Source organism: Eublepharis macularius, chromosome 14, assembly GCF_028583425.1.
Source record: "Eublepharis macularius isolate TG4126 chromosome 14, MPM_Emac_v1.0, whole genome shotgun sequence".
Lineage (NCBI taxonomy): Eukaryota > Metazoa > Chordata > Lepidosauria > Squamata > Eublepharidae > Eublepharis > Eublepharis macularius.
This window is the reverse complement of record NC_072803.1, coordinates 43,913,442-43,931,600: the sequence shown is the minus strand read 5'-3', so window position 1 is coordinate 43,931,600 and position 18,159 is coordinate 43,913,442. Positions and strand designations below refer to the sequence as shown.

At 44.3% G+C, this 18,159-nt stretch overlaps 2 protein-coding genes across 5 annotated transcripts in view; one reads left to right on the top strand and one right to left on the bottom strand.

Annotated features, from left to right (window-relative positions):
* The window catches only part of GRIN1 (glutamate ionotropic receptor NMDA type subunit 1), a 53,270-nt gene extending 47,324 nt beyond the window's left edge, over window positions 1-5,946 (top strand). For all 4 annotated transcript variants that reach the window (XM_054997774.1, XM_054997771.1, XM_054997772.1 and 1 more), the window contains one exon: window positions 5,878-5,946. In XM_054997774.1, the coding sequence (XP_054853749.1) occupies window positions 5,878-5,946 (69 nt within the window). The remainder of the gene's footprint in view (window positions 1-5,877) is intronic.
* Window positions 5,947-13,362: 7,416 nt separating this feature from the next.
* On the bottom strand, window positions 13,363-16,768 carry LRRC26 (leucine rich repeat containing 26). Its single transcript, XM_054998400.1, has 2 exons — window positions 15,865-16,768; window positions 13,363-14,290 (listed from the first exon to the last, which is right to left on the bottom strand). The coding sequence occupies exons 1-2, from the start codon at window positions 16,538-16,540 to the stop codon at window positions 14,001-14,003; spliced, it is 966 nt and encodes a 321-aa protein (XP_054854375.1). The 5' UTR covers window positions 16,541-16,768; the 3' UTR covers window positions 13,363-14,000.
* Between the last annotated feature and the right edge of the window lie 1,391 nt (window positions 16,769-18,159).

Below are 18,159 nucleotides of genomic sequence, written 5' to 3'. Positions count from 1 at the left end.
ATTTCCCAGTGTATTTTGACCCTAAAATTCAGTCACACGAGTCCTGGTTTAGATGGGTGTTTATAATAACACAGCAGGCTCTCCCCATTTTCCCAATCGTCTTTCCTCCTCAGGTTGCAGTTCACACCAACAGGGATAGGGAATTTCTATTCTAATTGCAACCTGGAAGGTTTTGATCAGAAAAACAATCATGGGGAAACGACTGGGAAAGGGCTTGCCCAGAACTACAGCCCCAATCAAAATGGGGTCCCTCTTCAGCTGCTTGTAAATGTCAGGAAATCCAGTCATTCATCTCCAGTAAAACATGTAAATTTGGCCCTCAGTCAAGTAGAAAATCTTCATGCTGCATTGTGCCTTTATGGAAGCCACTGTCTAGGAGTGGCACAGTGAAGTTCTACTATTCTTACTGCCCCCTTACTACTTTTCTGTCATGTATCAAATTACCACTTGATAGCTTCCACCTACCTCCACTTTTGGTCTAAATTTCCCCATGGAGCAGCCATTTTTAATTCCCCTATAGAACATAATAGAAGTTCTTCATGTCTAATACCAGTTATCCAACTTTGGCAATTCAAATATGTCAATTTGTATAATTCCATGGCAGAGTTTCAGAGAAAATAAAAAGATATTTATGAACAATAGGCCAATCTTACATGTACTGTGTTGGCTAAGTGCATGCCAGAAATTCGTGGCTCAAATTCTACTTAGAAAAAAGTTGGAAAAAAAAAATTATATGCTTTCTTCAGCTATGGATTCACCAGGACTGCAATCCTAAGCATATTACTAGGAAGCGATCTCCAGATTGCATGCTGTGTCTTTAGGAAACTCATTTCCTCACAGCCTCAATCTTCATCTGCATTATGGGGATAAGGCTACGGGGCTACCTCACAGTGCACTGTAAACTACTACCAAGCTTATATATGTGTTCTTTGAACACTAAAGAAAACTGGTCTATAAATGCCCAGTATATCAGACATTATTACAGAAATAGTCCTCAGAGAGAGACTCTGCCATTAAAATGCTTACATCTAACCCACCTTATCATTATGAGGCACTATGCCTTATGATGGCTGCCACATCCCATTATTAGTCCCCGCCTCAAAGAAGATGTTTTACAAACATCAACATGTTTGCTCTAAAGAAAGAGAAAGAAATATAGTGGAGATTAAATGCAGATGAGAGCAATCAGCTACCTTGACTGACAGCACCTTGTCACCTCAGACTGAACCGTGAAAGAGTACGTTGATTCTAACAGCCATTATTACTGAAGACATTTTTCATTTTTCATTAAATATCATTTTCTGCTCTCCATAACTAAGTTCCTCTGTCAAAAACGGGAATCACAATCTTCCTGATCCGTGGGGAGGGGAGGGGGGAATGTCCCCTGAGAATTGTCTGTTAACATTTCTGTCCCTGTTTAACGTTTTCTGAGAGGATAACCAAAGCCTGCACTTAATAAAAATAGCTATTTCCACATGGTTTTCACATTTCAAAGGTTTAGAGATTGGATACACACTGTCACGTTGCAAACAGGAAGGAAATCTTGTGAGGGAAATCCTGGAAGGGAGAGCCATCTTTAACAGAGAAACATCAAGGAGAGATTACGGTCATTTTGTCATTCTTTTATAACCTGAGGGCCTTTGCCTCTGTGTTTCCTGATCCACCAAAAATTGGCAGCAAAAATCTTTACAGGAAACCTTCCCCTCAGAATCACATCTTAAAATGGCTGAGCCCACTTCACTTCTACTCACATTTAAAATAGTTTCAAATCTCATTGACTGTCATGACTTCCCCAACAGTACTCTGGGAGTTGCAGTCATGAAGGTGGTGGGAATTTTGTTCAAAGTCCCTTCCTCAAACTACACTGTATCCCACACCAACCAATATTCGCCAAAAACTAATAGACTTGTCTGATATTATGCAGGAGACAATGTATTTGAAAGCTGGAAAGTAAATACATTTTGACAATGGAACTTAGGCCCATGTAAACACAGCTAGACAAACAGGATTGCCAACCTCCAGGTGGGTGGGGTCTAAAGATCTGGAAATGCAACTGATCTCCAGACATCAGTTCCCCTGGAGGAAATAGCTGCTTCGGATGGCATTATTCCCCACTGAGGTTCCCCCCCCCTCCGCAAACCCTGCCTTCTCCAGGTTTCATCCCCCAAATCTCCAGGAATTTACCAACCTGGAGTTGGCAACCCTAACTGTAAGCAAGCACAGTGACTCAATGGACACAGTTGACTAGAAATGATGACTGCCCAAAAGAGGTCTGCACAACATATGATCTGCCAAACCAAACACAGCCCTGCCAATCATGCATGGTGTATTTGACTATACCTATTTTGGGGTTCCTGGGCAAGTGATTTAGGCCCATGTGGAGCTGCCATTTTTGTCTATTATGTTGTGATTGGTAGGGCAGGCCATGTTGTACAGGTGAGTGGAAAGTGTCCGTTTCTCTGCTGATTCTAAACCCATTCCTTTTTACTTTTAGATACATGAACATTTTCCAATGTGGTGATCAAAAGTAGCATCACTAACAGTGCAATCCTAAGAAGAGTTACTCCAGTCTAAACCAATTGATTTAAATGGGCCTAGACTGGAGTAACTCTGCTTAGGATTGCACTGTAAATACTATACTTTTCATAGCAAATTTCTTAAGGGTTGTTTCAAAGCCGAAGAGCTGATATTAGACCATCCAAGCAAATAAAGTTGGTAGTTTGCTTCACAATTACAAACTGTGCACAGAGAGAGAAATTTTCCTCATTTGTCAGACTAGAAGAATGAGGAGCAGTCCAATGAAGTTGATTTGTGGGAGACTTAGGGCAGCAGATATCTTTGTAAAAATGCACAATTAACTTGTACATTTTGGTATCATAAGAGATCATTAATAACCACTAACTTAGGCCCAAACTTAAGGCCCATCTGTCATGAATTGGGTTGAGGTTTGCCTGACTCGAGTGTGATCTTTGTAAAGCCAAATGTGACATCAGAGAACTGTAGCTCCCTAATGTGCCATAATGCTAGGGCCTGCATTTGGCTAGGTACTGCAGCATGGGTTGAGGAAGATTGGCATCAGTCTTTCCTCCCACACTGTTCTCCTGAGCCTAAATGGCCTGGAAAGGGCATATTTGCTCCACTGTGGGGGGCACATGGAGCACCACAGCTGAGCAAAAGCTGGCCATTTTGGCTTGGGAAAATGGCATGGGAAGGAAAGCTGAAGCCCTTTCTCCTCTGTGCCATGGTTCCAGGCTGGATCAGGGCCCCACATAGGGTTGCCAACTCCAGCCTGGGAAATTCCTGGAGATTTGGGGGGGGTAGAGCATAGAGAGGGTGGGGCTTGGGGAAGAGAGGACTTCAGCAGAGTGTAATGCTATGGACTCCACTCTCCAAATCAGCCATTTTCTCCAGGGGAACTGATCTCTATGGCCTGGAGATCAGTTATAATTCCAGGAGATCTCCAGCCACCACCTGGAGGCTGGCAACCATAGCCCCACATGATTGGGAACTTCAATTCCTTATATCATGTATGGCTGTGTAAAAAAATCAGAGTCAGGGTTGAGACTTAGATGGCTTTTTTTAAAAAAGCGCTAGACAAGCACCACAGAGGATACGCCTAGCGATGGCTATTAGCCAGGAGAGCTAAATGAAACCTTCATGCTGAGACACAGCCTACCTCTGAGTACTAGTAGCGGGCAATAAGCAACAGGGGGTGCCCGTCATCTTCATGGCCCGCTTTTGAGTTTCCAATGGCACCTTGCTGGCCTTTCTTGGAAACATAGGTCTGATCTAGCAAGTCATACGTTCATATCATTTGGGGAAAATTCAGCACAAGCCAGTAATCAGCTGGCAAGAAAATAGACACCATACCTATGAAATAGGCCCAGTTGGAGGGTATGGTACAGCCATCTTGGGACCCAGAAAGGTTAAGCAGGCTAAACTGACAAAGCAAATGTTCGTGTGTGGGGGAAATAACATGTTAAAAGGTTGCACAGACGTCTCCAGGGCAAATTCCAGAGGTTGTTGGGCGGGCAGGATGGCGTTCTTTTGGGCACAGTGACAAGGGTAGTAGATTCCTGCTTTCTTTGCAAAACTCGATTTTGCCTTTAACTCTGGAACTGCAGCCGATGCCTCTGTAATAGACAATCCCTTTGATGCGCCTGCTCCCTACAGACAGCCCCGCGATGTCACCACGCCCAGAATCCGTGAGCTGCAGATAAGCCCTGTAGAGAATCCCCGGCTTCAGGAGCTGCTCAGCACAGGGTGGGCTCTTGTCCTGAATGTTCATTCGCTTTTGTCCTGTATCCAAAGTCCTGTATTATGGGGGGTTTGCAATGTGCAGAAAGTAAAAGGGCTGAGGCAGGGACAGCAAAAAAAAAAGAAGGGAAGGGGAGAATGGCAGACCCTACAGACCATGGGGAGGGGACTTGGAGGTCAGTGGGTGGGAAAAGAGTTGGATTTGAACATTCTTTTGAATATCCAAAAATATAGAGAGAGAGAGAAAGAAAGAAAAAGAAAAAGCCAAACAAAGTTTGGAAATGCCTCCAAGGCTGCCACTGGTCAATGGTTTTGATGGCCACTGGAGCATCGTACAAGGGGGTTGGCTCTCCACTGCAATGTGGGAAAGGGCCACCAATGCTGTCATATAACCCTCCCTGTCCTCCGGGGAATCCCTGAGAGATGATGCATATCTCTGCTGTCACAGCAGGAAGCTTGGGAAGGTGCAAGCCAAGGGCAAACAGATCTAAACTCTTGCCAGTGAGAGTAAAGGCACCAGAACAACCTTAAACTCTGCCACATAGCAAGAAACCATGAGGAGGGCAGAAAAAAACAAATTAAATTAGGGCCCGGGCAGATATTGGCATCCCGCAGAATATTCTTCTTGTGATCTCTCACATGCTGGTTCTTGACAACCACGAGGATTGGTGAAGAAGACCAGCAAAGAGCTGAAGGATCCTGTCCACCTGTCTGTCCGGCAGAGATCAGAAATGCTGCAATGCTCCTCTTTGTCCTGGAAATCTGAATGCACCTTACCTGCCTTTAACCAGAGGGCATCAAAGCAACACCCAATAAATCATCTTGCGTGTAATATCACTATGGGGCAGAGTCAAAGTTGTTTGCACCTTTGTTCAACTTACAGATTCGGAATTTTTTGGAAAAAAAATAATATTGACACACCAATTCTCTTGGGTTTCAAACATTTAGGTAAAGGAGTGGGGTTGGGGAGGAGTGCCACTCCCTCAAGGAGTTTTCCAGCAGAGAGAGAAGAATGACAAAATACAAAGCTGGTTTTGTTTCCAGTTGGAACAAACCCATTGGTCGTTCCCACGGGGCTAGCACCAACCCCTCCAGCAGGGACAGCAGAGATTCAGTCACAGGCCTTGTCTCTAACACATGACATGTGTCAGCATTTTCACCTTAACAACTGTCTTTTCAGTTTATCACAAACCAAACAAACTGAGTTGTGCATTTCTTTATTCATCTGCCACTAAATCCAAATTCCAGGTCTCTGGAACTAGGAGGGAGGGAATGTGCTGCAAAGGGAAGGCAGTTAAGGGGCGGTGTGTGTGGGAACCTTCCTTGTTTAGCCCCAGCTAAGCCGCCCCAAAATAAGCAACCCCATAAGCTGGCTTGCACACTCTTTGTGGTTCCACCCCAGAACAGAGACAACCATAGCCAGGTGATGTGGAAAGTGCTCTCACCAGAGGTGAGCTGCAGAGATTTCTGGCTGGCAGCAGAAGCTTTGATTGCCTCTGCAGCCGTTGCATCATCCCTGAGTGATCTCCCATAGGGGCATGCATCTCAACTGAGCTGGGTGACCTGGCCCAACCCTGCCTAATCCCTTGCCCTCTTTGTCTGTCTGTTTGTCTCTTGCAGCAGTATCATCCCACCGACATCACGGGGCAGCTCAACCTCTCCGACCCCTCGGTCAGCACCGTGGTGTGATATCTGGGCACTGTCACCACCGGTTGTGACCAGGCAGACTCACAAGGGGCAGACCAATGGAGACTCTGATGGGTTCTTCCTGCACACACTGAAGGAAAGCCTTTGCCATCCAGCCACGGCGTCTGCATTGCTTTCTCCCTCGCATTGTAGATCCCCTTCTCTTCCTCGGCCAGCTGAGATCCCAGCTTTGGGACAAACTACAGAACACAAAGCCTTGGAGTGACCAAATCCCACTTTGCATAGCTGGTGACCTCCATTTATTTCTCTTTGTGACACCAACTGAGATAGAGAAGGTGGCTCCATGTAGCACAACAAACACTCCAAGGATGGAACATACAAGCACTCATCGAAGCAGACTTGGTTCCTTTGCAGCAAGGGGAGTCTCTTTATCAGACATGCATGTATGGAACATCATAAGCCTGCCTTATCCCATGTTCACACCACATAGGAGGACTATGGAGGGGAATCCATGTCCCCCAGCACTCACGGGTCATTGTACATAGTGCGCCATGCAAAGAACATGCCCATCCCCCTCAGAGGGGGAGCCATCTCTGATTGGGATTGGGATGATCCTGCCCCTCTATATACATACAGTGCCACTTTTGTCCCTTGTCTAGGGGTACTGCCCCCCCTCCCTGTTTTTCGGTTCTGGCTCATTGTTAAAGAGGAACTTTTGATACCTCCCTCTCCACTCCCCCAGTGTTTTAAAGAAATGTATAAAGGGAATGTTAACAAAAGTGAAGGCGGACAACAGGGATGTTCTCTGCTTCCATTTGTTGAACTGTGGCTTGAAAATTCTGCCAGGAACAGCCTTGATGTTTTCTGAGACACAGCTTTGCAAAACAGCCTTGTACATACTGCAAGGGGTGGGAAACCACATCTCCTACTCACTCTGGAAAGTTTTGTTTATCCTTAACTGGGGCTACAGAGAGTAAAGAGTTCTTATTTACAAGCCTGATTTCCTTCCTGTCCTCCCCAAGAGTTGGGCTCAGGGTGGGTTGCACAATTTCCCAGGCTTAGTTCATATTCAAAATAGCCCTTTGTGGTCAGTTATTTATGCATGTTATAAATAAGCTGCCATTTAAAAAATTGCCCAAGGCAACTTGGGAAAGAGTTGCAAAGACAGTGACTTTGCACTCAAGGCTTCCCAGTCAGCTTTTGTGGCACATTTGGATTTTGAATTGGAGCATCCCACATCCAGCCTAAGCCTCTTTGTTGCACTTCATGAGCTTTCACTTCTCACTGTTTCAGGGTTCTGTCACTACAGATAGAAAATCAAGAAGACAAAAAGTCCTGTCCACCCCAATTCTCCTATAGCTGTGGAGGGATCAAGCGAGCAACTCATTGTCATCACAACTGCACCATCATCTGGCTGCCCTTGGAAGTGTAAGGGCCAATGGTGCTGATTTTTCTAGTTTACTAGTCTGGACATAGCAGCTATGCTTAAGCACTTGATTGTATTTCACACTATACAGATTATCAGAATGCAGCCTTTGATGCAAAGACCAGATGTTGAATTGGGACAAACAAGTTGTTCCTTCTTATGCAGTGCCTATGCTTTCCCTGGCCTTGCCTCCCCTTTAGCCTTTTGAAAATGTACGCTATATGGAGTGGCCTTATATGAAGTCAGACATAATCCAGAATTGTCACCTCCCCTGTCACTAGCAGACACTTTCCAAGGTCTTGGGCAGACGTCTGCCCCAGAATCCCAGCCTTGCAATCCAAATTCTTAAGAGGAGAAACTGGGGAAGTACATTAGTGAATAGGGCAATATGTGGATATAAGTGTCCAGAAACTAGCTGGCCAGTGAATTGTGCTCTGCCCAAATGGTTATTCCACACAAAAATATGTTTTCCAAAAAGAACTGGGTTAGAATTAACTCATTCCTTCTGGAATATATATTGATTTCAAATTATAGCAGTGCTCATTTCCACCTTTGGAAAAAGACAGCTGTTTACAAAAATCTTGCAGCCTTCAGAGGCAAGGCTGTTAGGGCTGGTTACTTCTATGGTTACCATGCTCAAGAGCATCCTGGGAGAATTCTACTGATATGGCCCAAAAATTCTAATCCTTATTATTGCAGAGGGTTTTAAATCCTTTTAAAGGACTATGTTGAACTCTCAACCCCAATATTCATCATCATTTGGGGATTACTGAGATAGCATATAAAGTGCTTTGGAAACTTAAAATGTGAGGTGTAACAAATATATATTGACAGGAAATTCTAATTGATTTGGGGGACAGAGAGTATAGAACCATACACGTTAGTTAGTCTAGATTAAGGGACAAATGCTTCATAGGACCTAGTTAGGTTTGCTGCTGTAAGATTTTGGTTCAAAGCCCCACAAAGCCACTGGGAGATCTTTGTGGAAATCCCTTTCTTTCAGTCTCTGTTCCTCTTCTTTGTAAAACAGCAATAAAAACTTGGCAGAGGCCACCAACCCACCTCCATCCAAAGGTGAGCCGCCATCTTTCCAAAGCAAGCTGAAACTTCTGAATAGACAACAAAGGCAGCCCCGCAAGGAGATTACAGTAGTTTAAGGTGAATATGAGAGAACCTTTTCTGCCTTCCAGAGTAACATCCAGGCTGTTCCCGCCCCCGCCCCCGGTTTTGAGTTGTCAAACAATGTTAACCTGGAGCACATATAGAAGAACAATCCTGAACATGTATCAAACACAGTAAAAAATAGGATTTTTCTTTTTTTTGCACTTTTTTGAACCATCATTACATCCAAATTTTATAATTCAGGTTTGCAACCTTGAGTACAGAACCTGGGTAGAGGAGGGAGGGGTGACAGCTGTTCTCAATTAGTTAATCAGGAATTTTTATAAAGTATGTGATCTAATATATGCACCCAGAGTTACACTGGGTTCCTCTGTAAATAGATGTGAGTGTGTGTATGGAATTTTTAACTGGGTATCTGCATCCAATTACTATGAATAATAATCATGTTTATTTACAACTGCACTGTGTTTTTTTGTAACCACTCAGGGTGTTTGTTCCAAAACAAACTTTATATTACACTTGGAGAGTATGGGTGTGTCTCGATTATCTAGATTCAAGCCTGTGGAGGGGAAAAGACAATGCATCTTTGCTCATGGAAGCATCTCCCATCCCCTTTCACAGAACACTACAAATGTGGGTCCTCTGGCTTCTGTATGTACACTGGATTTTCATAGGGCAGGGCTTTAGGTATGTCACAACTCCATGGAATATGCAAGTCTTGCAAATCTCAGCTCTCTTTTAAAATACAAATAGCTGCCCATCATTGTACAACTATACTTGAAAGCACGCCAGCCAGCTGAAACCTCAGAAACCAGTAAGGTATCGGAATAAGATTTATGTGAACACGGAGCCCCTCTCAGTATGACTTATTCCAGGTGGCAATGGTTCGCCAGGGTCTCAGGCAGACAAAGGTCTTTCTTTATTTACTTCACTTATAGCCCTCCTTTCTCACTGTGACTCAAGGCAGATTACAAAGTATCACCTACTTCTTAAGATTCAACTGGTTACGCTAGGGATTGAAACAGGGACTTTCTGCATGTGTTTTAGCCCTGAACCATTGACTCTCCTTGTTATGAAACCACCTTATGATGATTTGGTCGACTGGCCCATCTAACTTTCTGGCTAACAGTAGCACTCCAGCATCTTACACAGAGGCCCTTTAACTGGAGGGCAATGCTAAGGGTTAAACAAATATATTTGAAAGCTTGCAGCCAGTTGAAACCTCGGAAACTAGAAAGGTGTCTGGGTATGATTTATGTGAAGATGCGTCACCTTGTGCATACAAAGCAGATACTCTACCACTTGGCCACAGCCTCTCACATTTACCATGGCTGGGAGTAGTACTCTGTGTGCTGCAGCTCTCTTTGCTCCTCCTTACAATTATGAGCACCAGAATAATTCATGCAAAATTAGAAAAAAAAGTATAGAAGTGCTTTACCATAAGAATGTAGGGAAGATGCCAAATTTAGGCATTGCAGAATTGTTTGATAATGCCAAGTACACGGACAGTGCTTGTACAGGGTTCATCATAACTGGAGTAATGATATCTTATTGCCAGAGGGACTAGTTAAACATCAAATGCATTTCCTCTCTTTTTCTGTTTGCAAGCATTTGTTGCTCTGTTCCATCTTTATCATTGCCAATGATTACCCATAGCTTTTTTGGCTGCAGCATGACTCATTTCTCAACACACAAACTACAAAATCTGAACTTACTGTGAAATTCACCGCACAGTTACACCCTTCTAAACCCCCTGAATTTAGTAGAAAGGTATGACCCAGTTCAGGATTGCACTGTTAGCATGCAGAGGAGTTAGCCGTGTTAGTCTGTAGTAGCAAAATCAAAGAGAATCCAGCAGCACCTTTAAGACTAACCAACTTTATTGTAGCATAAGCTTTCGAGAATCACTGTTAGCATGGATTGCTTGTGCTTCTGACATGGATATGGCATGCATGTGCAAACACACCTATTTACAAGTGATGTTTGCTTATGCTAACAGAAGGGGCAGCATTTCCAAGTGGGAAAAATGTTTGTGGTGGGCAGAATCAGCTGTTGTTGATGTAATTCCCTAAACAGAGGGTGCTTTCGTGCACGGTGGCCTGCCAAACCCTCTTCTCCACCATCCGCTTCCATTCTGACTCATCTCTACTGAGGGATGTCTGGGTGTGGATCCAGCTGGCTGTGATGTTCAGGCTGTGCTGGGGAAGGCATTAAAGGAACTGGCCTCTGTGTCTGAGGCATCTGATACCTTGAACTGAATGCCTGAGCATATACTAAGTGCCCCTTCAAAGAGGACTAAGTCTTCTTTAAACGTGTTTAAGGGCAATATTTATCTGAGCATGCAAAAAGTACCTTTCCTTTCTCAAAAGAACCAGAATGTTTAAAAAAAAAAAACCTAAAAACACAGCGCTTATCAGGTGTTCCTGTACCTGAGAGCTGGAAAGGCCCAATGGCTAGAGAAGCTGCAGGCAGTAGGAAGCAGAGGGTGGAATTTGTTGGCTGGGCAGGAAGCCTATGCCATTCTTGTTGCTAATGGGTGTAGTAGCAGAAGCCATTTGGATAAGCCGTCACAGTAGAATAGTCTGAAGTAGCAGAAAGGTGAGCTGGTGGCTTCTCTGTAGACTACACTGTCCAGGGTGACCTCAGACCTATATCACACAAATTGACAGCTCAGGTTCTTAGATCTCCTACAAGCAGAAGGCTTGACCTGCTTGCAAGTCCCTCTAACCCTCTGCTGATCTATTGGCTTGGTGGTACAAACAATCAGTGTGTGGTTTGCAGGTAATGCCTCTGAACTTGTTTGGAATGCTCCCATTGAAGGGCACCATCTGTTTTGTTATTTCAGCAACAAAAACAAAACCAAGAAAAGAAATAAAACCTTTTTTTCTGGCTTTATATCCTTTTTCCCCACTGACAAACAGCCAGAAGGAAATGGGCTAAGACAGCTGAATTGTGGAAATGTGGCTTGTCTCAGATGGAGAGGAACAGAATAGAGTAAATAGGGGGTTTGTTTGGCCCATATGCTTTTGGGTGAGAAGCATCAGATTGGGAACAACACTCAAACATAATCAGCAGGGGGCACCAGCTTGCCAACTTCCAGGTACTCAAAGCAATCACAGAAGGCATTTTCAGCCTTTTCTCTTTAAAACCAGAGCAAGGTCCTTATGAACCCAGCCCCATTCTAATTGTCTAACTTCACAAAGAGCTGTTTAGGATCCAAACTACAGCGTTTTTTCTCTGAGCTTCTTCTTGACAGTGGCCATTTCCAAACTGGTTTTTTGATCTTGGTTCAATACTGTTAGGAAGCAGGTTTTTTCTTGCTTCCCTGCAGCATCATGGTGCAGCCATACACTTTGGGTTTCCCTTGTTTTTCTCTGATCTTTCCCAAACCTGCTTTGCTGCAGAGTTTTAGGAAAGATCAGAGCAAAGCCTGAATCGCTGCTGTGCAGGTAGAAAAGTTTGGTCTTTCCTAATCTCACCTAAATGGCAGCTATTTCCCCCCACTCCTGTCCCCACAGAGGACATTTCCTTCCCCCACCACCCAGCTTTTAAAAGTATCTAGCCCCTTTCACAGCAAAGATAAAAAAGGGAAAGAAATCTCTGCACCAAAAGGGATTAGAGACATCCCTTTTATTTAATGAAAGCAGGAAATTCAGAGAAACTTGATACATAGATAGTCATAACAACAAGATTCAATTACTGATTTTTTAAAAAAACAGAAAAGGCCCAGGTGGATTGGGAGGGGGTGGTTGCTGCCAGGAGTCCGAGGAAGGCAAACTGGTGGAACCTGTCATGCGGAAGCCCAATTGCTGCTGTGCTGTATCGGCAGTTGCAGCAGCTACAGGGAAATTACACAAGCCTGTTTTCATGCGGCTTTTCCATTTGATGTCCTCATTGTTTCTTTCTGGTTTTTGAAGCCACCTTTCATCAGATGTGAGAAAGTTCAGAGGAATTATGAAGAATGCACAGAAGTGCAACAAATGGAAACGCAGCTTGGAGAAAACGACTGCAGTTTATCCATACTTTTCATATGCAGCTTTTCCTGCAGTAAAATTATACTCCAGTATAATGTTGTTAAAAATCCAGAAATGTTGTTATTATCTTTGCATTTAGAAGATGTTAATAGAAATGATAAGACATTGTTATATTATATGATAACAGCAGCAAGAATTTTATATGCTCAACACTGGAAGAAAGAAGAACTACCTGAAATTGAAGAATGGACTAGGAAATTGTTGCACATGGCTGAAATGGACAAGTTAACAAGAAACTTGAAAGATCAAGATCAGAAAAGGTTTTTGGAAGACTGGAAAAAGTTGAAAAAATACATGGAAAAGAGATGGGATGTTAAGGGACAATTATGGTATTTTGAAGGGTTTTAAGATATTAAGTAAAATAAAATATAGTTAAGATCTCTACCAATAACAAGTTAAGAACAATTATAGTATAGAAATAAATTGATAATAATAATGGGGAGTTGGAGTGCTGTTGGAAGTCTACATTGAAAAGGGAGAGGGGAGGGGTGGGGAAATATATTTGTGGGAAATGGAATGAATTGTATATGTGCTTTAATTTGTTTATATTGACCCATCCAATAAATTTTTTTAAAAAAGAAAAGCAGCTTGGAGAAAACGACTGCAGTTTATCCATACTTAAGGGTCTTTTCATATGCAGCTTTTCCTGCAAAACACTAGCAGGACTGTGGTTGTTGTGGGTTTTCCGGGCTGTATTGCCATGGTCTTGGCATTGTAGTTCCTGACGTTTCGCCAGCAGCTGTGGCTGGCATCTTCAGAGGTGTAGCACCTCTGAAGATGCCAGCCAAAAGAGGTGTAGCACCTCTTTTGGTGCTACACCTCTGAAGATGCCAGCCACAGCTGCTGGCGAAACGTCAGGAACTACAATGCCAAGACCACGGCAATACAGCCCGGAAAACCCACAACAACCATCGTTCTCCGGCCGTGAAAGCCTTCGACAACTAGCAGGACTCTTACCTTTTCTTGCCTGAAAACGGAGAAGCCCAATGGTGGGTCAAAAATGATAGGAGCAGCAGTTCGCAGAATCAGATGATGGCTTTCATCTCCAAGGGCTATATTCAAATCCTCCCTTTGCCATAGACTCGCAATATTGGCCTCAACATTTCTTCAGACTAAGAAGTCACTAATTGAAAGGCAGGGTATGGTGACCCACATCTCAGAACAGTTATAGGAGCAATGTAAAGCAGAGATCAGAAGATGGGATTCCCCCATATTGTTCTTTTGACCCTAAAAGCACCTTGCCTGCAACTTCTGGGATAGAGAGGAAGGTAGGTTAGGGGTGTAGTAGGTGAAAGGAAAGTTCAGTAGCCTCATCTGCCTGACACTCCTGGCTTCAAACTGACCTCAGCTTTACAATTGTGCGATATTACATCTAGGTAATGCACCCCCCCCACACACACACACGCAAGAAACATAGGAACAACAATATCCTTCTGCACACTGAAATTAAGGCTGCCCAGATTGAAGAGAAGAGCACTCGGCACATTAGAAGTACCATCTGAGCGCAACAGGAGTTATTTGTGGACATACTGATGAACACGCTGGCGCTCTGCACGTGTTGCCGGGGGGCCGTGATAAGTGTACGACCCAGTCAACATCTTTACACAGGCCACTGCGAGGAAGCCAACAAGGAGACACATGCAGATGCTGGTTAGAAAGGTGGATGGGCCGATGAGCAGGAAAAAGGCATAGTCCTGAGGGAGCAGCCAGGGTTCGTGGCAGGGAGCAAAAGATTCATTTCCAATGTCAATGATGGGGTATTGGGCAAGAGGAGCCGGGAGTCTGCAACGGACTGATTTCACTTCTAGAGAAAGAAAGGAGAGGAAAACACACTTAGGACAAGGCAGCATTTTTTAAAATGCCATGACATCTACCCAAAAATTCTAGGACTGTACAAAAGCAGTCCTAGAATTGACCCCACGTCTCTCCCCCCCGACATCTTCAGTCTCTCCCTCTCCTCCAATGAACAGGGGCTCCCAAGACACTTCGAAGAAGAAAGCCTCCACAGTGCAGTAAAAAATTATTACCATCAATGAATTATCTGCCTTTTACTAATACCTCAAAATGTGCCACCCACTGTGAGCCACCTGTCTCTGCTTCCATTTTCTTGGCCACTACTGACAAGCAACACCCCACTTTTGAGTGTTTTAGGAATCACTAGTTCTGCCCACTGCAAGAAAACATGTGCACTTGGGTCAGGGAGATCTGGGACAGACCGGTTTCTCAGAGCTCTGGGCACACAGGCATTGAAAGACTATTACAGGGAGCGATCCTAAGCAAGTCTACTCAGAAGTAAGTCCCATTTTATTCAAGGCAGCTTACTCACAGGAAAGTGTTCTTAGGATTACAGTCTTACTCCCACAATCAACACACCTATTTGGATAAGACTGGTGCAGCATTGAACTTTCCCACAGCCAATATCCTCCCATCGCCTTCAAAGTTCTTGACCATGGCTTAAGAAAAGCCCTGCCGGATCAGACCAATGGCCCATCTAGTCCAGCATCTTTTTGCACACAGGCCTCAGAATGCCTCTGAGGGAGGAAGAGGGGCTCCTCCCTCAAGCCATTCCCCCATGTCAAAAGAGCACGGAGGAGAGATTTTTCCTTGTTTTTTCTGCTCCACGTGGAGTATTCTGTGCTTGTGGAGCAGTAAAAACCAGGGGAGGGGGGGACTCCCTTGTGCTATTTTGATGCGGGGGCATTCTGCAGAGGCATTCTGAGGCTGTTTAGGCTCTCCTTTATTTTTTAACAGCCATTTACTTTTTAATCCAGACCCAACTCTTTAAAAACCTGCACTTTTAAACTTGACCCTAAAATGCCTTTCCACTGACCCCTTTTAGGTTTCCACTGACCCCTTTTAGACCAGATCCAAAGATATCTTCTGTTCTTATATTCTTTCACATTTAAGATGGAGAAAGGCATTCATTTTTAAAAAAATAAGAGTTGAAGGCAGTTTGATAGTTTTATACTGCCCATAAGTGTACGCCCTCTTTTCTTTTGTTCAGCTATGGTCTCTGGCCACAGAGGATTTTCAGGTGCCAAAAACTCTTCAGAAACGTTTGAACAGATGAAAACAGGGTGAATTTGCATGCCGTGGCGACAACACCTTTATCGCCCCACCTTTAACCATTGAAACATAACTTGGAATTCTGCAAACATGGAATCAAATATAAAAATATGAGTTGTTAGGAGCGATTTTGTGATAGGAGATACTTGCATTTTCAGATGTATTTGGGCTCTGAAAAGAAGTCCATGAAGAGAAAAGTCTACCATTGCTAGAACATTGGCAGAGGGGTAAGAATTAAGAGGGGATGGATCTGGACTTCAGTTAAACCAGCAGCAGCAAGTATATTTTCTAACATTCCCATGTCCCTCTCACCTGGAACTGTATCCACGTTATCAGTGAGCCACTGAAAGAGGGGCTGGATGTCACAGGTGCACACCCAGGGATTGTTATCAAGCTTGAAACTGTGCAAGGGAGGCAGATTCTCAAAGAAGGCTGAAGAGAGTGAGGTCAAAGCATTGCTATGCAACGACAAGGTCTGGAGGTGGGGCAAGGCCCCCAGAAGCTCAGGGTCCAGACTCAGAAGTTTGTTGTTCCCCAGGTTTAGCACCGTCAGTCTTGGTACAGGAAGGAATGCCTCTGGTGGCAGGTTGCTCAGGGAGTTTCCACTCAGGTCTAGTTCCTGGAGCTCACCAAGGCCCACCAGAGCCTGGCGGTGGACACTCACAATGAGATTGCTGTGAAGGCTCAGGCGTTGCAGCACATGCTGTGCCAGGAAGGTGCGGTTCTGGAGGACAGCAATGCTGTTGTAGTCTAGCAGGATGGTGGTGGCATTGGCTGGCAGGTTGTCAGGCACAAGGCGCAGCTCGCGGTCCATGCAGTTCACCTCCCCAGAGGAGCAGCTGCAAACAGATGGGCAGCCAGAGGAGGGGTACAGTGGCAAGAGAAGGACAACACTGATGATGTAGCCAGTCTGCAGCTTTCCATAGTTGGTAATGCCAGAGCCTTTGTCAGGCAAAAGGAAGGTTTGGTACCTACCACACCAAGCCATAAAGGGGATTGATATGGCCTTTAGAGAAGAATTCTCATACCTGTCCCAATCCCTGGGCCAACACAGATACACACAGAATCAGATTAACCTTAAACCTAACCTTTTCTAGCAAAGGAATATCCAATGTAGGTCTCTCTCCGATCAGACCCAGGCTGGACTCCACTTCTCAGCACCTCTTGCTCCCACAAGCAAAGTTTTCTATGCCAGCCTCCGTCCTGCACAACTATTAATCCGGCTGCTCTGTTGCTTCAGTTTGCAGTTAATTCTGGGTGGAGCTGCTGCTGCTCTTCCTTAGCAAATATTTTAACAGAACAGCCTTGCCTGCCAAGGGGCAAAGCCACAACTTCCTTGTGGGCCCAGTCAGTCTCCCACAACAGACCTTTGCCAAGCTGCCCTGGTATACGCAACTGGGTTCACTTGGTGTCAACCACCTTGTTCTTTTTGCCTGGCCAAGTGCCTGGGAAATTAACCAGTTTACTTGTTTGCATGTTACTTTTTATCCTGCCAATCAATTTTATTTGTTATTAACTAAAGGACATATACAACTTTTTTTCTCCTGCCCTTCCTTCAAGGAGCTTAGGAGTGACGCTTTAGATTCACAACAAGCCTGTAGGATAGATTAGGCAAAGATTTTACCCAGGGCAAGACAAAAAAGAAAATGACTTCACACATCATTTAACTTACTTATAGAATTCACTACCCCAAGAAGAGAGGAGGACGACTAGCAGCTTTTTGTAAGGATTAGATCAATTCATGAAGGAGAGAAAGCCTAACAAATGGCCATCAGCTTTGGTAAGTTAAATGGAATCTCATTGTTCAAAGGAAGTCAACCTCTGATTTCAAGAAGCCAAGGCCAAATGATAGGAGAAAGTGGTCACTCACAAACTGCTTGGGAACGTCGGCCTCTGGATTTGCTGCTGTTGGATTTTTTTATTTATTCATTTATTTATATTTCGCCATTCTCACTGAGACTCAAGGCAGATTACATAGTGTTGGATTAGTACAATCAGTGGCAAGGACAAGGGCAGGCATTTCCATACAGTGTCAGGAACATTTCCATAAATAATGTCATGGGGTAAATGAATAGAAGTTTACAAAGACATATCATTAGCAGGGGTTGAAGAATTGCTGAAACCGAACATAATCAATTCTAGGACTTACATTAAACAAGATGAAGCACAGGTAGTATATAGGAATACCTATTTAAAGCAACAGATCATATGTAAGGCAACTTAATGGTGAAATCTATGGTTCCTAACTCATTAGCGAAACATCTGGGACCCCTTTCCTACAATACTGCCCTCTTAGCTGAGAAAAAGGCCTTTTTGAATAATTCAGTTTTACGTTGTTTGCAGAAAGCCGGGAGTGTGGGGGCTCTCCTGACCTCCTCAGGCATGCCTCGTTCCATAGGGTAGGGGCCACCACAGAGAAAGCCCGTATATGGGCTGCTGTTGATTTCACCCATGTACGGGGGGCACCTGCAAGAGACCCTGTTCAGATGAGTGAAGCTGCCATGGCGGAACATAGGGAGGGAGGGAGTCCCATAGGTATGCTGGACCAAGGCTGTGAAGAGCTTTGTATGGAATAACCATTACCTTGAACTGAGCATGGAGCTGATA